Here is a 19394-nt window from a genome sequence, read left to right as displayed (position 1 = left end):
AACCTAAGGGACTATGTGGACAACTAAGCATCAGGTGATTCATAGTTTAAGGAGAATAATACTGAAGATGTTTGAAGTGAGTATGCAAGCAAACATATAGAAGAGATAGATAAACTTGATACGAAAGCCTCAAGATTGTAATGTTATTTGATTATCTGGTCACTTTATTGGACGAAGATGCACTGCGATTTTCACGTAGAGTGTAATCTGGTCAAGGAAGACCAATTATCCTTAATGGATTTACGCTCGAATGAGACTTTGGCGAAGATCATTGTTGAGATGGGTAAGTCCTTTAAGTGTTGGGATCTCATCAATTCCCCCATAAGGATCAGAGACCATCGTGTCAAGGATATCATCAATGTGTGCAATATTTCCTCTTCTTGTTTTTCTTGTCTCCTCGTCAATTCTAAATAATTTATTTTAGTGAGGACATTTGGCTCTGCCATGAAGAAACTCTGTCTAAGGCAGTTGCAAAAACTTGCTTCTTCCTGCTCTACTATCTCCCAAACCAAGAATTATTCTCAAGTAGTGCAAACTGAGACTTCAATAAAGGCTATAGCTGTTGTTCAAGATGGAGTTCTGTCTCGCTCCACTGGCGATTGTGCTATAGGTTGTGCCTCTTGCGAGCGAGATTGTCGTCATTGATGAGAGCCCTAATGAAGATAAGAAGGAATGAGAGGGGGCCACGATTGAGCCCCCATGGTCTAGAGACCCGATTTTCCTCTTTGAGAGGGAGGTGTCAAGAAGGCCTTATACTCTTCTTGGGATAATGAATTTCCAATCAACCGAACCGACACCCAAGTAATTTAGGCTAGAGTTCATAGGAAGTTGCAAAGTACTGGAATGATTCACACTTCGAAAAATGTTAGACCTAATGGCTCAGGATTAGGCCCGTCTTGATGATCACTTGAAACATAAGAAAGAGCTAGCATGTGGAAGGTCTACATTTTTTTTTAACTCTAGGCCTTGTAAGAAAAATAGCTAAACACATACTCCCTCCATTCCAAAATGATTGTTATTTAAGATAGTGCACATAGTTTAAGAGCTAATTTATTGATATAAAATTTGACTAAAGTAGCCCTATTTAAAGTTAAAGTATATTTAAGAGAGAGAATAATAATTATTGATTAAGTGGTTGGTGAGAATTATTATAGGTGAAAATTGGAGGTGACAGGTGCGAAACATAATATTAAATGAGGGTATATATGAAAAAAGAGGTGACAAATAGTCTTTGACTTCTAAAACAGCAACCAATTTGGAAAATATGTGAAAGCTAAAACAATCATTTTAGAATGGAGGGAGTGTGTCGGAAGTATGTCCAGAAACATGAGATTCACGTATCAATACTCTTGATTTTTGTATAGAATTAAAGTACAATTTGTAAATTGTGTGGATATCCTTAAAAATTGAAATGGAAAGTTAATTGGTTCACAAACTTAAGCCTTACGTCTTATTTAGTTAGTGAGAACTGAGACGCAAAGTTTGAGTTTTGGGGCATCCAAGTTGTCTCGAAGTTTTGTTCTAGTTCTGGGGTTCAAGTCAAGGTCCTTTCTAGAGTCAACATTCCTTTTAAAATTGAAACCATTTTTTCCTTCCATTTGCGCGTAGGTTCCTTGTCTTTGTCTTAACACCTGACATCTTGCACGTTAACGTTTCTGGAAGTCTTGTTGAAATTGATCATTAATTTGCCGACTTCAACGTGATATCGTTAATGTCGTTTGTTTGTGAGTTGTAGTTATCGCAGCCTTCATTTAACACAGGTCGACCGGAATCAATTCTACTTTCACACTGAGGTTTGATGCTATATAGGCATTGTGTTTCACATTACCTCCCAGCTACTTTTCATTGAATGCTAATAAATAGGTGTAAAAATAGCTCATCATGTCAAGTTTCGTGTGACCCAAGCTTGGTCTACGTTCAAATTTTAAGGTTTCGTCTGACGTTTTAGGCGAACTGATCTACTTACTAGTTTGTTTACATGTCTATTTAATAGGAAATGTAACTTTTAAACGGACCACAATAAAGCAATGGGTTAATATGCTAGCAGGTTAATAAGTCTTTTCTTCTACACATCATTGTCCCTTTTCAAAAGGAATAAAAAATTATGAGTTTTAAAAAATTAATTAAATAGATATTATATTTATTTATATTAACAATTACAGGTAAATAAGCGAGCCTATCAGATCAAACATACTTTTTTAGTATTTTTTGGTCCTTTAGCCACCAATCTTCACGGGGAAAGATGTCTCATGTGACTAATCTGCAGGCTCGGGATATGGTGGTGATATCCCTGACCACAAATGTTTTATTTTTTACTTTAGAGGTGATTGAAATACTTTTTTTTAGTATGGATCTGCCTTTTTAGTTAATCAGTATTTTTAGAAAAAAAAAAAATTAAGCTTGACATTTTAAATAAATGATTCAGGGTTAGAATAGACTTTTGATGAGCAAGGCAACATGTTCCTGACGAGTAACTTGTTTCCACCCTAATGTTAAAATTAATGGCTCTCCAAATATATATTGCAAATTGTAATTTTCTAAAAACTTATGATTTGTAAGTTCAATAAAAATATTTGTTTGTGACAATATGTTTATGATGTTTGGAACTTGGAAGGATATGAGATTTGGATTTTAACGATCAATCTAGAGGAGGTTGAATAAATTGCTGGACCAATTAGAAGTACAAAGGAGAAAGGAATCACAAAAAGTGCAAGATAAGCCATGTAGACTTAATTAAATGCTGTAGTTACAGAAATCTGACAGGACACGTTGGAGTCAATGAGATAATGTTGCAGTCAATGGGAAAACTTCCAAATCTTAAAATGCACCATCAACTTGCCTTTTAATTTCCGGTGACCCCTAATGTGGACCACTTTTAAAGTGGTCTAATTTTAGACCACTTTTTTTAACTTACTATAACAGATTAACACATTTTTTTTAAAGATATTTAATATATAACAAATTTTTAATAATGTTTTTTTTTAAAAAATATAATGTGTTGACCTGCTATACTCAGTCAAAGTAGGTGGTGTAAAATTACACCACATAAAAATGGTGCATATTAGGTTAGACTTTAATTTCCTTACTAGAAAAAGATGTGATTGACCAAACTGGATGAAATTATGGTTCATGCACTCTGGAATTGTAAAAGAAAAACAAAAACAATTATTTCAGCTACAAACTGTTATTCAGTCTAAAGTTATGTTTCACATGTTTAGCTAATAAGCTAGTTGAAAGTTGAAAAGCTTGCTAAAAGCTTATAAGCTAGCTGATAGCTGAAAGTTGATAAGCTAGCTGAAAGCTGAAAAGTTACGTGATTGAAACAAAAGTGTTTGGTAAAATTAGATGTTAAACAAGCTGAAGTTGTAAAATGACATACTTGTATAATTATTTTTATATTTAACATTACTTTATTTTCACATTAATACCTATATGCTATTAATATTAAAATTATTATCACTTTAAATATTTTTATTAACTCAAGTTATTTATCATATTAATATAATATTTTTAATACTTGTGGTGCGCAATGGTGTGGCGGAAATGGTGGCGGGAACTGCATACGTAAGTGTGAGGGGGAAATAAGTTTAGTGTTTTTATAAATGTATAAGGATAATGATGAAATTTTAATAAAATAATAAAGATAAAAATGAGAATAAATTTAATAAGCTATAAGCCTTAAGCTATAAGCTACCTGAGATAGCTTATAGCTTAAAGCTTTAAGCTACTGAAATAAGCTTCTTCACCAAACACTTTTGAAGAGCTTTTAAGCTAGTCAAATAAGCTATAAGCTAGTATTATCGATGTATTCTCATAATAGATTGAGATTGAGATGAGATATAATTTATTTTCCATGCACCACGTCTAGATATTAAATTATATTCTCAATTAAATGTTTAAGAAATTTAGCTAGCCAACTCTGTTGAGATTTGAGACTTGTTGGTGACAACTCTGTTGAGATTTGAGACTTGTTGGTGGGGTAAATAGCCAAGTTGGTCCCTGAATGTGTCAGCCGCCTTCAACTTGATCCCTAAACTTCTAAAATGTATCCCGTGGTCCCTGAATGTGGTAAAACCCCTTCACGCTAGTCCCTGACTTAAAAAAGGCAGACGGACGTTAACGGAAGTGTGACCTGGAATTTTTTTTTAAATACTGAAGCTTATGTGGCATATGAACATTGGGAAAGTTTGGAAAGACTTCAATTTAGTCCTTGAAGCCTTCCCAAAAAAGATTAATTCCAGAAAAAAAATTTAAAACCCCTAAACTTTTCTAATATTAAATTCATCTTCTTCAAGTTCAAAAAAAAAAAAAAATCATCTTCTCCTATTAAAATCAAACCCATAATTTTTTCAATTCTTCTCCTCTATTCTACAACACCTCTCTCATCACAACTCAATCTCAGGATATAAGAATAGCATTGTATATAAGTGGCATTTTAAAAATCCAACAAAGCACGAGACCTTTTTGTTCTTCATGCACAAAATCAAACAAAACCGAAGCTAGAAACTGCAACGTTGTGGAATCACAAAACCAGGATTGAAGAACCACGAAACCACAATTGCAATTGTAAAGCACTGATTCATAGATAGACAGAGCCATACGCTACGCAACAACCCAATGTCAATTTTCATGTTAATTTGTCAGCACCTCAAATCTGAGCTTCAAATCGGAAAAGAAAACGGAGGACGGCGATGTTTATCTGGTGGTCTCAATTCCACTTTCATCCTCCTCTCCCAACCCAAATCTCCTTCCTAAACCCCAGTTTTTTATCTTCAGAATCTCTGTTCCATAAATAATTGAACACATGACTCATAAAAATTGAATCCAGAACCATGTTCCCCTCTGATTTATGACTCATAACCCATACAAAATGAACCCAGAAGGCCAAAAACTAGAAAAATTGAATCCATAACCCATTTACCACAACAACTTCATCCAGATCTGCAAGCAATGGTTCGTGGAGGCCACGTGAGTGTTTTAGATATGATGTTGATGTTGAATACGATGGTTGAATGGTCGGGCTTGACGGCGGAGGAAGATGGTGGTGCTGATTCATGCTTGGAAATGGGTGTTTCAGAAAGAACCTCCTTCACTGACTCCTCTTCTAGCGGTGGTGGGGGTTCTTCATGGGTTGAATTTGATTTGGGGAGTGAGATCTCACATGGGGTTGCTGCTGGTTCTTCAAATAGTTTTGGTTTTGTGGATTTTGGGTTGTGGCTTTGCTGAAGCAGCGACCCATTTAGATTTTGAAGCAAAATGGAAGGAGGTTCTGATGTAGTGTTGATGTGATGATGAAGAACTATGAGATGATGAAGCTCTAATTTAGGGTTGAAGTTTTTTATTTACTGAAGTTGTTTATTTATTTATTTAACTATTTTATTTTATTATTTTTTGGTGCCACGTAGCTTCAGCATATACAAAAAAAAAATCATGTCAGCACTCCGTTAACGTCCGTCAACTTTTTTTAAACCAGGGACTACCGTGAAGGAGTTTGCTACATTTAAGGACTGCGGGAGGCATTTTAGAAGTTTAGGGACCAACTTGAAGGCGGTTGACACATTCAAGGACCAACTTGGCTATTTACCCCTTGTTGGTGAGTTCTCCTTTTTGTGTAGTTGATAAAGTTTGAACTCCGTAGGCACGGTGATATGTGAAACGTCCATGAAGGAGCAAAAAATTAAATGTACCTGCAAACTAAAGGGACTATGATGCTTAAAGTGCTTGTAAATTAGAGAGAGAAACTCAAAGTCTTAAGAATATTCAACGAGTACGTAAAATGAGTAATGTTTATGTAATTAAGCAACCAAACATGTATTTATAAGGCGCAATATATATGACATGTGTTTGAGATACTTGGCCTTAATGGAGTCATTGTACAGAACTTGAAGATATAATGACTATGTTTGGCCGACTTTTTAGTGTTTAATTATGTTGGGCATGTTTTTGCTCAGCCAACTGTTGGACGAGATAAATTTTACTTTAGTCATCATAGCCAACCAACACGACATTCGCGAATTCCTCTAGATTGATGGAAACGAGTTAATGTAAAATTAAATAGACAAATAGAAATATAGAATAATTAATCATTTTCCTTCCTTTCTGTGTTGAATGCGTGTGTGTTTATGATTGACACGACGAAACTGTAGGAGATTATGACTGCTATCTCACCCTCATTTTCCTGCTACTTTCCTTCCTCTCTCAGACAAGTCTCTCCACGCATCTCTCTACATATTTATTTCCATCCTTTCATCTCACACTTCACAGCCACTCCTTTAATTATTACTCCATATTTCCATCCTTTCATCTCACACTTCACAGGAGTACAATTTTTGCTTCAACTCTATATTTTAATTACTTAGTTTCTGTATTACTTAATTCTTCTTCTATGGAACCAACAACCTGCAGCGTGGTGGACACTTCTCTGAACCTCAACGTTGCTCCTTCTTGGGACACAGTTGTTGACGTTTCGGTTTTGGTTGAAGAGTTAGAGCGTCTGAATAGTGAGAATAAGAGGTTAACTGAGACGCTGAACCACATATGCGACAACTATCTCACCATGCAAAAACATTTAGCCCAACTCAACAGTAACAGCCCGGATGATTTTGAAAAAGAAGCAGGGATACCATCGCGGAAGAGAAAGGCTGAGAATCTGTTTGTTTATGGTAGCAGTGGCTATACTGAGTGCAGCACCATTACTGAGGAGGAGAATACAATATTCAAAAGGCCTAGCACTTCGCCAAAGGTTTCCAAGGTTCTTGTTCGGACTGAAGCATCTGATACCAGCTTAGTAAGTTCAATCTTATTTACCATATATATTTGTGTAGCATTTGGGCTTATGAGTAAAGTTTCTCAGGTTAATTGCAAGTACTGACTAAGGATTATTAATTTATTTGTGTTTTTGGGTATTGAAGTATGTGAGAGATGGATATCAGTGGAGAAAATATGGTCAGAAAGTTACCAGAGATAACCCCTCTCCTAGGGCTTACTTCAAGTGCTCTTACGCCCCTAGCTGCCCTGTCAAGAAGAAGGTAATTGACACAAAACTTTGTTGTTCTTGATTATAGAATATTAAAGTTCGATTCACAATTTTAAAACACACACCAAGTGAAAATAGAGAAGAATGGAAGATTCGATGAACGACGTGATATGAGAGAAGAGATGGATAAAAAGATAAATAAAGTGAACATGAAATGAAAAAAAAAAATGATATGTGAATAAATCAGAACTCTTGATTGTATACAAGATATGAAAAAAATAATCGATCGATGGGCATGCACCGCTTTTGATGGACACACACTCGACAACACCAGCTGAAATTTGTGAAAGGTTTCTAGCGGCCACCAATTTCAGAGTTAGGAAAAATATAACTCTGCAAAACATCACAAGTTGTAGGTGTGTCGTCAAAAGTGGTGTTCACAAATTGTAGATACAATGCATATTTTAAAATTACTCTACAGCTGATTTTAAGATGGGAAAATAGTGAATTATTAATTTCAGCCAATATTTAAAATATTTCTTTTGAAATATATCTCCAAATTTTAGAAATGCATTTGAACTAATCATTCAAAATAACTTTTTCTTTTAAGTATTGACCCTCCCAATCTTTGAAATGTGTTTCAAAGAAAAGAATTTGAAGAACCAAAGTCAATAATTTATACAGGAAAAAAAAAACATATTCAACCATTTTAAAGTGAAAACCCAATTAATTGTGGCTAGAAGCTTATTCCTGAGTGTCAAATTTGATTCCCAATATAAAAATCAGTTAATCTAACTATGCTAATAGACATCATCTGAAATAGTGATCACTTTTATGATCATGATGATCATATGTTAATATAGGTGCAAAGAAGTGTAGAAGACCCTACCATATTGGTAACAACTTATGAAGGAGAGCACAATCATGCGCATCATCAAGCTGAAATATCACTGTGTTCAAGCCAAAGTGAAACTTCAGGTTCAGTTCCTACAGCTTCCTCACCCACTCTCATGAATCCGAGGATAGGTCCAACTTTTACGCTTGACTTGATCCAGTCAAGATTAGTTGACAATCACAATGCTCAAAAGTCACCATCTTCTATCCAGCAGTTTTTAGTTCAACAAATGGCTTCTTCTTTGACAAGAGATCCTAATTTTACAGCCGCACTTGCTACAGCCATTTCAGGAAGGTTTCTAGACCACACTACTTCTATGGAAAAAAGGTGAATTAACAAATATGTATTGTTGTTACTGTTTTTGCTACATGCATGTGGAGGATGGAGCCATGTTACAACTATATGTGATCTGTAATTGTTTATCAATATTGACCAAGCAAGTTCTTGCCATGAGGAACTATATTTCCAATAGAGTTCTAAGAAAACTGCATTGTAACGAATTGAGAGCTGCCATTTGGTAGGAAAAGTGTGTTTCGTTAGAAAAAGTGACAAACAATACGCAGAGCTAATGTTGGTCAGAGTACTGTCGATAGTTGGAGGCTTCAATTACATCAAGAAGAATTTATTGGGAGTCTTATCCACTAAATGTGATTTTAGAGTTTTAAGAGGGAAACAAAACTCTCTCCCACGGATGCACTGCAGCTTGTGTATAAATGGATAGCACAGTAAAAATATAAATAATTAATCTCACACTCCAAATTAATTATGACCCTTAAATTTAAAATCAATGGATAGGATGTGATTGGAGGGGGCTGGAGTAGATTTGGCCGGAGATGACCCAAATCTTTTTAAAAGTGTCTTATAACTTCTAGTTGTGATGAGATACTCCCTTCATTCCTAGTTTTGGAATAATTTGTCACTTTTTTCCATATGCATCCTTGCATTTATTAAATTTTTATAATTTTAAAATTTTGATTGTTAATTTTCTTCAACACTATTCAATATGTAATTAATCAAGAGTAACTATAGAAGATTGTATATTTTTTTTATATCCATCTTAATTAATTAAGTTTATTATATATTTTCTTAACAAACATGATTGTCTCAAAGAAAATCTTACAATTAGGAATAGAGAGTGCCTTATAAAATAAAATTACATTGATATATATATATATATATATATATATAATGAATTGAGAGCTCCCATTTGGTGGGAAAGATTTTTGCAGTAAAATTTACCTATAGTTGATCAGAATAATAAAAATAAGGGGTGTAATAACGTTGACATGCATCAAGTGTTTAAGGGCTCGTTTGGGGTAGTTGCCAATTTTCAGTTTTTAATTTTTAAATGCAATTTTGAAAACAAAACGTGTTCGGCCAAAATGGAGCTGAAGTGGGTTTTTATTGATTTTCAAAACCGCTTTAGCCTGTTTTTCAAAACCACGAAATATGGTTTTGTGATTATGATTTTTTGTTTCAATAACAAGTAACTTCATCACCATCGTCACCCATCGTCATCACCACCACAACCACCTTCACCACCACCGCCGCCACCACCATCGCCGCCACCACCATCATCACCACATGCATCCTCCATCCGTGTCACTTCCATCATCACCACCGCCACTGCCTCCACCACCATCGCCAATCTCCACCGCCACCATCTCCACATGCATCCTCCACCCGTGTCACTATCGCCACCATCACCCTTCACTGCCACTACCACCTCACCACCGCCCCACCACCCTTCACCATTCACATGCGCCGCCACCACCTCCACCCCATCGTCACCACTACTCCTATCGTTGTCACTACCACCACCACCCTCCAATACCACCACTTCCAACTCCACCACCGCTGCCGACTGTAACCACCACAACCACCATGTCGTTGCCACCACTATCATCATCACGAACACCGGGTAACATCCTCTCCACCACCACACCTTCATTGTCACTACAATCACCTCCACCATCACCACCACCTGCACTACTACTTCCACTAGCATCACCATCCCCAACGCGGTCACAGCCCCCACCTCCGCCACCACTGTCGCTTCTGCCACCACAACCATAGTCGCCACTCGCCACTGTCACCGTCGTTAGGTAACATCAAAACTCTATCACCGCTGCTATTCGGCCCCTATATTATCGTGTCGTCACTACCACCCATTGTTGTGAATTCACAAAATTTATAATTGTTGTGACTATTATGAATTTACAAAGTTAGCACCAATGTTTTAAAACTCAAAACCACAAAAAACAAAAATAGTATTTATAAAACTGAAAACTAGTTTTAGTTTTTTAAAATTTCAAAACATAAAACCAAAAACCACCTCGAACGAGGCCAAAGGGTCTGTTTGGATTGAGGGAGGGGAAGGAGTGGAGTGGAGTGGAAGGAGTGAAGGCTTCATTGTTTGTTTTATTTAAAATAGGATGGAAGGGAGTGGTAAGTAATGGTCCAAGCTCCATCATGCTCCATTGGTTTCCCTCATATTTGCTCCCCCCAAATTGGATGGAAAGGAAAACTGACCATTAATTAAATTATGAAAAATACTATTTTACCCCTAATAACCTCACTCCATAACTCCTGCAAGTTGTGACCTAAATTTCTGCCTTCACGTTAGAAAAAAATTGGCAGCCACGTTGATGGAATTGAAATATATTCTTTCATGTTCCTTCTCAGCATCTCAACAGCCATTGAATGAAAACAAGGGTTTTCAAATGCACTGTCCATTGTATTCTTTCCTTGCAATGTGTGTTTGTATACTTTGTTAAAGCAATGTATATTGGTCACTGAGAATTCATAATCAATTGCTTTGCGGTTAAAAAATTAGCATTCATATGTTATTTTCTTGAGAAAAACAGATGTTGATTTTATACCTACATGAACAAGGCTTCTGCATCTTTAAGTCATGATAATTAAAATACAACCAACTATTAGTACAAGTCTCTGGATGGATCTAAATTAGTTATCATGAATTAAGCAAGCAAATTTGAAGAGCAAATCTGTCGGTTGACAAATTTTTAATGAAAGAATTTTGGACTTTAAAGAAAATTAATATGTTATAATAAGGGTAATATAGGAATAATAAAGTTATAACTCATTATGCTCCGTTCGTTATCCAAACAGTGGAGTGGTAACTTTGTTCCGTTCCATCAAAAAATATCCAAACAGGGGAATGAGATCTTTGCTTCATTCCGTTCCGCTCTATTCCATTCCATTATATTCCGTTCCGCTCCGCTCCATTATGTACCATCGATCCAAACATAGCCTAAGAGACTTTTTTTTACATCACGTGTTTAACAATCTCATTTTAAGTGGATTGTTAATTTTTTATTTGTTTATAAAATCTGTTTTAGTGTACCAAATTCCTCTCATAATATATGTGGAAAATATAATTGTGCAATTCATTTAATGAAAAACTGACTATTCTGTACAGTAGAGGACTTTATATAGTGCCTCACACAATTACAAGTTTCAACTAATTGAAAACAGAAAGTGTAACTGACTCTAACTAATCTTGAGATTACTTCTAACTAACTACTAATTAAAACTTCCTCAATACCCCCCCTCAAGCTAGAATGGATATCTAACATTCCTAGCTTGGAGATCAAGTGCTGAAATGGACCACAAGAGAGGGGTTTTGTGAATATATCAGTTGTTTGTTCCTTTGAACCAACTGGTAGCAAGTGTATGGATCCTTCCTGAAGCTTATCTCTAATGAAATGAACATCCATTTCAATGTGTTTGGTTCTTTCATGATTAACTGGATTATTGACAATCTGTAGAGCAGATTGATTGTCACAAAAGATGCTCACTGGTTGCAAGGAGCTTGGATGCAAATCATTGAGCAGGTAAGTTAACCATAAAGCTTCACAGCTAGACTGTGATAAAGCTCTATACTCTGCCTCACTAGATGACCTGGAAACTGTGGTTTGTTTCTTACTTCACCAGGAAATTAATGAGTTGCCTAAGAAGAAACAATAACCAGTGACAGATCTCCTTGTATCTATGCAAACACCCCAATCAGAATCACTGTAGCATTTCAGTGTGATAGAAGAAGTAGAAGGGAAAAAGAGTCTCTTTGCTGGTGCTGCTTTGACATATTTCAGTATCCTTAAGGCTGCTTCAAAATGAACATCAGTAGCACAATCTGGGAACTGACTAAGATGATGGACAACAAATGTAATATCAGCTCGAGTATTGGTTAGATATAGTAATCTACCAATTAATCTTCTGTAACTGCTAACATCTTGTAGTCTCTCCCCAGAACCCTTATGTATTTTAACTGTGGAATCCATAGGGCTGGTTACTGGCTTAGTAGCTGTCAAGCTTGTATCAGCAAGAAGATCCAATGCATACTTCCTTTGGTACAATGCAATACCTTGCTTAGACCTAGCCACTTCAAGACCAAGGAAATACTTAAGATCACCTAAGTCTTTGATGCTGAACTTGTCATCCAATAAGGTTTTGATGGAATTGATCTCAGTTATGTCATTGCCAGTTAACATCAAATCATCAACATAAACCAAGATCACTGTAAATGAAGCATTTCCTCTTTTGGTAAAAAGAGAATAATCAGCCTTGGATTGAATGTAAACTTGTTGCATCAATACTTCTGTCAACTTAGCATTCCATTGCCTACTTGTTTGTCGCAATCCATATAAGGACTTGGTGAGCTTGCAGACCATGCCAGGTTGAGGTAAATCAAGACCAGGAGGAGGTTCCATGTAGACTTCTTCATCAAGATCACCATGAAGAAAAGTTGTGTTAACATCAAGCTGCTTCAGATGCCAATTATGAATAGAAGCCAAGGCTAAAATAACTCTGACTGTTGTCATCTTCACCACTGGACTGAAAGTTTCCGGAAAATCAATGCCTTCAGTTTGTGTGAATCCTTTAGTTACTAACCTAGCTTTGCAACTTTCAACTGTACCATCTGCCCTGTGTTTTACTCTAAAAACCCATTTACAGCCAATAGTCTTCTTACTTACAGGAAGAGGAGTTAAAACCCAAGTATGAGTGTTATGCAAAGCCTGCAACTCAGAATTGATAGCTTCTTTCCAACATGGCTGTGTAATGGCCTCTTTGTATGTTTTTGGTTCTATCACAGCAGATATAGCTAAAGAATAATTCTGGTGAGGTTTAGATAAATGTGAATATGTCATGTGATTGGTAAGAGGATACCTGACAATAGAAGAAGATGGTGCGGCTGAGGTGGTGGTCAAGTTGCAGTAATAATCTGCCAGCCGCTGTGGTGCTACTCTTTGCCTCATAGATCTTCTTAGTTCAGGTATAAGAATCTCCTCATTCAATTGTTCTGCCTTAGTATGATTTTGTGGTTGGTCATCAGAATAAGATAAGTCCAGAGAAGTGGTCTTAGGAAACACAGGAACAACCGGTAGTTCACTTGGGACTAAAGAAACAGTTTTGTCAACAAAAGGATAAATGTGCTCATGAAAATGCACATGCCTAGAAATTGTGACTTCCTTGGTTGTAAGATTTAGAGTAATGTAACCCTTGACCCCTGATTTATAACCTAAGAAAACTGATTTATGGGACCTAGGATCTAATTTACCTCTATGAACTGGCAAAGAAGAAACATAGCAAAGACAGCCAATGATTTTAAGATGCTCGAAGTCAGGTAAAGCATTGTAGAGAATTTGAAAAGGAGATTGAGATTGTAACTTTACTGATGGCAACCTGTTAATAATGTAAACTGCATGTGCCATTGCAAAATGCCATAGAGTTTTAGGCACATGTGACTGAAAAAACAAAGCTCTAGTGACTTCTAACAAATGTTGATGCTTCCTCTCCACCACTCCATTCTGTTGTGGAGTATATGGACAAGAAGTTTGATGAATAATGCCCTGTTTAGCATAAAAATCTAGCATTTGAAACTCCAATCCATTATCTGATCGAATGGTTTTAACTTTTCTATGAAACTGAGTTTGAACATAAGCTATGAAAGACTGAATCAAACTGGAAGTTTCTGACTTTTGTTTCATGAAATAAATCCAAGTGAATCTAGATTTATCATCAACAATTGACAAAAAAATATCGATGACCAGAAGTAGACACAGTTGCAATGGGACCCCAAATATCAGTGTGAATAAGATCAAAAATCTCAGAAGACAATGTTACACTATTTGGAAAAGACAGTTTTTTTTGTTTTGCCATATGGCAAGTATCACAAGGAGAAGTAATATGCTTACAAGTAATAAAAGGGAAAATTTTCTGAGGAATAGCTAACTTCTTAGAAGAAGTGTGTCCTAATCGCAAATGCCACAAATTACAATCAAATTGGCAGAAATTGAAATGAGAGGCTTGAGTCTTGATGTTGTCTTCAACTGGTGGATGCTTGACCTTGACTGCTGGATCTATCACTGCATATAAACCACCCCTCTCCTCAGTTGCACCAATCGTCTTCAGGGTAGGGCGTTCATGAAGCAAACAACATTCATAAAAAATGACTAATCTGCAGTTTAAGGACTTAACAAGAGCTGAAACTGAGATAAGGTTGAAATTAAAAGATGGAACATATAGGACATTGGCTAAAAAGAACTTCTCTGAGAAATAAACTGAGCCTGCCATATGTGCAATTTCTTTTTGTCCATTAGGCATAGACAAAAGCACTGGATGAACCTGTCTTAGGGCTTGAAAAACATCCAAATTATGACACACATGATGAGTAGCACCAGTGTCTAATAACCAATCATGCTTAGCAAAAATTCCAGAAGCTGCTAAAATAACCCCAGAAACTGCAGCAGGAGTACAATGTATACCTGATGTATTTCCAGTACCATTTTCTGCTACAACAGTAGCAATCTGATTACTTGATGAAGCCTGACCAGAACTGGTAGAAAACTGAGACATTAAAGCCAATAGAGTCTTCTGTTGCTCAGCAGTAAACCCCAGTGTTGAATGATTAACTTCAGGCTTAAAAGAACAAGCTGATTTAGCATCAAAATCATCACCATCTTCTTGAGTAACACAATTAAAACTCCCATTCTTCTTGAAATTGGAGGGTACCCATATTTCTTGTAACAGTAATCAACTGTATGACCAGACCTGAGACAAAAACTACACTCTTTTGCAGCATATCGACCACTATTTCCTTTTCCCTTTGAAGGATATGAAGTTCTTTTGGATCTATTTTGTTCATGACTATCATGATCTACATTCGGAGCATACTTCTTTCCAGCATCTGAATGATAGGCTAAGATTTTGCTCTCTTCAAGATTGACTGATTTAAACTGTCTCTCTTGCTGGACTAGCAAGGAAAAAACCTTGGAAATTGGGGGCAAAGGATCCATTAACATGATACTGGACCTCACAGCAGCATAATTCTCATGCAAACCCTTGAGAAATCTTATCACATAATCACTGTCTCTATAGCTTTTAACAATTGGAATCAAATCACAAGTACAAGAAACAGCACAGGTACAAGAAGGAATTGGCCTAAAAGCTTCAAATTCTTGCCATAAACTCTTCAATCGAGTAAAGTAAGTAGTGATAGGCATGTCACCTTGTTTAAGAGAATACAAATCTTTTTGAAGATCTGAAATTCTGAACAAATCGCCTTGATAATATCTGGACTTCAAATCTGCCCAAATCTCAGAAGCAAGATCCATCCACAAAATGCTTTGAGCTATAACCGGATCCATTGCTTGTGTAAGCCAAGAAATCACCAAAGTATTGCAGCGATCCCATACGCCAAATAAAGGATCATCAGCTGCAGGTTTCGGAATGGAACCATCAACAAACCCATGTTTGTTCTTGGTCTTCAAAGAACGCCACATAGCCTGAGACCAAGAATGGTAATTGCTACCAACCAGAGATGCAGTAACCAAATTCGCACCAGGATTTTCAGTAGGATGAAGATAGTAAGGTGATGACCCTAGTTTAGTGATGTTTTTAGGGTCATTCCTTTGTTAGTTTTGAGTCTTTTTATTGAGTCTCATGTAGTGTTTCATGCATTTCCATGCATTTTTATCTTTATTAATGTTTTCCTCGATTTTGGTAATTTCATAGTTTTATAGGGACCTTTCTTGCATTTTAAGTAAGTTTAGGATTTGCATTTATTTTCCGTGGATTTGTGAGGACTAAGGTGGTTAAAGACCCTTTAAATTTCTTGATTTTTCTCTTGTCTTGGTCTTTTAGTGCTTCAGCAGATAACTCATGGAAAAGGAAGACCAAGAAGCAAAGGAATTGAAGGAAGCATTCAAAGGAGGAGTTACAAAAGCTGAAAAGCCACCAGCAACGTGAAGCTGGCGCTCAAGCGCCCTCACCTGGCGCTCAAGCGCCAGTACTCCAGAAGCTTGGAGCTTTGCTTCTGCCATATGGGCGCCCAAGCGCCCCAGGGCAGCGCTTGAGCGCCCCAGTGCGCCCAGATTGCCTATAAATTGACTTTTTGTCATTTTTTTGGAACCTTTTGTCATTTTATCATATTTCAATAAGTTAGAAGAGAGGGTTTGAGTTCTGGAGCTTGAGGAACTTCTCCTAGGCCTTATGTTCCAGGTTTTATCTTCATCTTCTTGTATGGATTCCATAGCCATGCTTGGCTAAAAACCCCTTTGTTTTGGGTTCTTTGTAAGACTTTGGATGTTTTAGCTTTTAATTCCTTTCCTATTCGTAATATTCTGAGTAAACCCTTGAATCTCACTTCTATGCTTAATCTTTCAAGCTTGAATGCATGCTAGCTTCTTACTTTTCTATAATCATAACGATAGTTTGTTATAGAATTGAGACTTGTTGTGAGATTACTCCTTCTATACTTGCTGCTAGGAATAGAGGAAGAGTTGGGGTTGGTTGGTTTGAATTGTATGCTTATATCTTCTATCAAATGTTTAGGTTATCAAGGAATTGAACCTATCTTTTGGTTAGAAAGAGTTTTCTTTACGAGGCATCGATATATGACTATCTAGGCTAGAACTTCAATGAGAGACTCAGGATTTATTGGATAGGAAGGTTTGCTAAAACTGAATTAGTTGGACAAGAACCCAAGGCAATCTCATTTCTGAATTTCGAACACTTTACTACTTGTTCATTTATCTTTACATAATCAAAGAAACAACCAATCTTAAAAACTGAATTTTACTCGCTTTTTAACCTTGAACTTGACTCTTAAACTGAATTGCCACACCAATTCCCTGTGGTTCGATAAATTAAAACCGGGTGAATTACGTACACTTGCGGATTGACCAACATAAGGACTATGAACATCAATCGGAGGATTCACCATGAATCTTCAACAGTCAACAACAAAAAAAAACAACCAACACGAAGAAAGGAACGAACGGAGAAGAAATCGAAGAACAGAGGCCGGAGGGAAAGGAATCAACGCCTCAACCAAAAAAATCACGAAGGCGAGAATGGATCCATCACGAAATCAAGAGTGGATCTATCATGAAAGCGGAAGCAACCGAGAGAAAACGAGGGAAAACGAGAGAAAATATCTGATACCATGTGGAAAATATAATTGTGCAATTCATTTAATGAAAAACTGACTATTCTGTACAATAGAGGACTTTATATAGTGCCTCACACAATTACAAGTTTCAACTAATTGAAAACAGAAAGTGTAACTGACTCTAAGTAATCTTGAGATTACTTCCAACTAACTACTAACGAGTAAACTCAACTTAGAAAGTTGGTCTCTCTCAACGTGGCGTAGAATTTCATTCAAAATTTATAAATGCTCGTGCTAATGCAAATAATGCAGACAAGCTCTCATTGATTTTCATCATATACAACTTTAAAATCTTTTTTTTTCTATGTTGCTTTCATTAATACTAACTAGTTATATATCTCACGATATTTATATTAATGAAACTAAAATCACAAGAGTGATAGCAATGCAATCAGATAGGTTAAAAAAAAAAAAAGCAATGCAATCAGATAAAACATTAAGGACCAAACATACAAGGTAGCTAAAATACTAAATAAAACCAACCCCTAAATTTCTACGAACAGTAAATCAGTGAATCAGGCTGACTTTTTGAACAATAGTTTTCTTTTCCAATTCAATAACCACAACCTAATGATTTTTTTTGGTGGACGACTAACGGACAGAAGCCCAATTTAAGTTAACTTATATTTATATTAAATTAATAGTGCTCCAGGTAGAGCTGTCAATATGAGTTTCAACCCGCGGGCCAGCTCGACGGGTTAGCTAAATGAGTCGGGTTGGGTTGGTTAAACTCCAGCTCGAAAAGAACTTGAGTTAGTGCAACCCGGCTCGTTTAACCCGCGGGTCAAGCGAGCCAACCCGTCGGGTTAGAGTTATTTTTTTATTAAAAATTATTTTATTTGTCTTTAATTCCAGGTTAGTTTTATGAATTATTTTTAGAAAGAAAAATGAAAATTTTCATTTCTTTAAATTTGAGTAGATTTTTTGTGTTTTATTTATTGTTATCCTATTATTTATCTCATTTTAAATGTGACAGTAAAATAATCGTATTCTTAAATCCTGTAAACTAAATTCTTTTTTATATTTTAAATCTGAGATAAAAATAATTGCGTTGATAAACTTCTTTTCTTTCTTATGAGTTGATACCAATTTCTGTAAGTATTTTTTTAAAATTATTTTTTTATAACATTTTAAACATTTCCTAATCAAATTTCTCTATTTTTTATATTTATTTCACTCAACCTGCGAGTTTGTAGCGAGTCGGGTTGAGTTCATATTTTCCTGACTCGTTAAGACCCCGGGTTGACACAACCCAACTCATACGGACTGACCCATATGGGCCGGGCTGTCCCGTATTGACAGCTCTAGCTCCAGGTGTACCACTCTTACAAAATTGCCCCTAATGTCACCTCTTTATGTGTCTGTCTCTTGTGTCTTATGGGACTGTTGACCAACAATTTGAATTCATGGTGTCTTCTCTAGCAACGACCTTCATGATAATGACGACACATATTAGATTGAATAGGGGAAGATGACCATGTGACGATCTCACTGTGTCAAAACTTGGTGCATACGAAGAAAGTCTCATTTCAAGAAACAAAGCGTGAGTGAAAGATAGAGTGAGTGAACTAAACACATAATTAAGGAGATCGACCGAGAGAGGTGAGGGAGACTGATGAGAGAGATAACGGTTTCATTGGAGGCTTAGGCGGCACAGTGAAGGCTTGGTTGTGATTGGAAGCTGATGGTGATGAGGATGGGCTTGAAGGCAAGGGGTTGGGCTTTAAGTTGATGGTCAAACTTGGTTTCCTTAGGGGTGGCTTGAAGCTCGACTGCTCTAGCGTGTTGTGAAGAAGGGTCATGAAGAGAAGGTTATAGAACATATGCGACGATGATTAATTAAGTTGTGGCGAAGAGGGTTTGACCTAGGTTGGAAAGGCTGATTGACAGAGTGGAAAATGTGTAGTGGTTTTCCTTTTTTTCTTCACTCAGCTCAAAGGATGCAATTATGGGTGCGTCAACCACTTTGAGGCACAACTGCTTGGAGCGCGACGCGATGGGGTCTCATGCACGGTGGCACAAGGTTTTATTGGTGATGAGGAAGGGGA

General features: G+C 36.5%; 2 protein-coding genes across 2 annotated transcripts; one reads left to right on the top strand and one right to left on the bottom strand.

Annotated features, from left to right (window-relative positions):
- Positions 1-6206: 6206 nt before the first annotated feature.
- On the top strand, positions 6207-8517 carry LOC130726363 (probable WRKY transcription factor 40). The gene is made up of 3 exons (XM_057577623.1): positions 6207-6787; positions 6912-7028; positions 7840-8517. Exons 1-3 carry the CDS (start codon positions 6386-6388, stop codon positions 8200-8202), a joined length of 882 nt encoding a protein of 293 aa, XP_057433606.1. The 5' UTR covers positions 6207-6385; the 3' UTR covers positions 8203-8517.
- A 6232-nt stretch (positions 8518-14749) lies between these two features.
- On the bottom strand, positions 14750-15676 carry LOC130709610 (uncharacterized). Its single transcript, XM_057558964.1, has one exon. The coding sequence runs from the start codon at positions 15674-15676 to the stop codon at positions 14750-14752; it is 927 nt and encodes a 308-aa protein (XP_057414947.1).
- Positions 15677-19394: the final 3718 nt, after the last annotated feature.

This window comes from Lotus japonicus, chromosome 1, assembly GCF_012489685.1.
Source record: "Lotus japonicus ecotype B-129 chromosome 1, LjGifu_v1.2".
In the NCBI taxonomy this organism is placed as follows: Eukaryota; Viridiplantae; Streptophyta; class Magnoliopsida; order Fabales; family Fabaceae; genus Lotus; species Lotus japonicus.
The sequence above is the reverse complement of the archived record's forward strand: the minus strand, read 5'-3'. Positions and strand labels throughout refer to the sequence as shown.

Excerpts from the sequence above, each read along its gene's own strand:
- LOC130726363 (XM_057577623.1), top strand. The coding sequence starts at position 6,386 with ATGGAACCAACAACCTGCAGCGTGGTGGACACTTCTCTGAACCTCAAC. Across the intron at positions 6,788-6,911 it reads AAGCATCTGATACCAGCTTA|TATGTGAGAGATGGATATCA; the intron begins GTAAGTTCAATC and ends TGGGTATTGAAG. Across the intron at positions 7,029-7,839 it reads GCTGCCCTGTCAAGAAGAAG|GTGCAAAGAAGTGTAGAAGA; the intron begins GTAATTGACACA and ends ATGTTAATATAG.
- LOC130709610 (XM_057558964.1), bottom strand. The coding sequence starts at position 15,676 with ATGTGGCGTTCTTTGAAGACCAAGAACAAACATGGGTTTGTTGATGGT.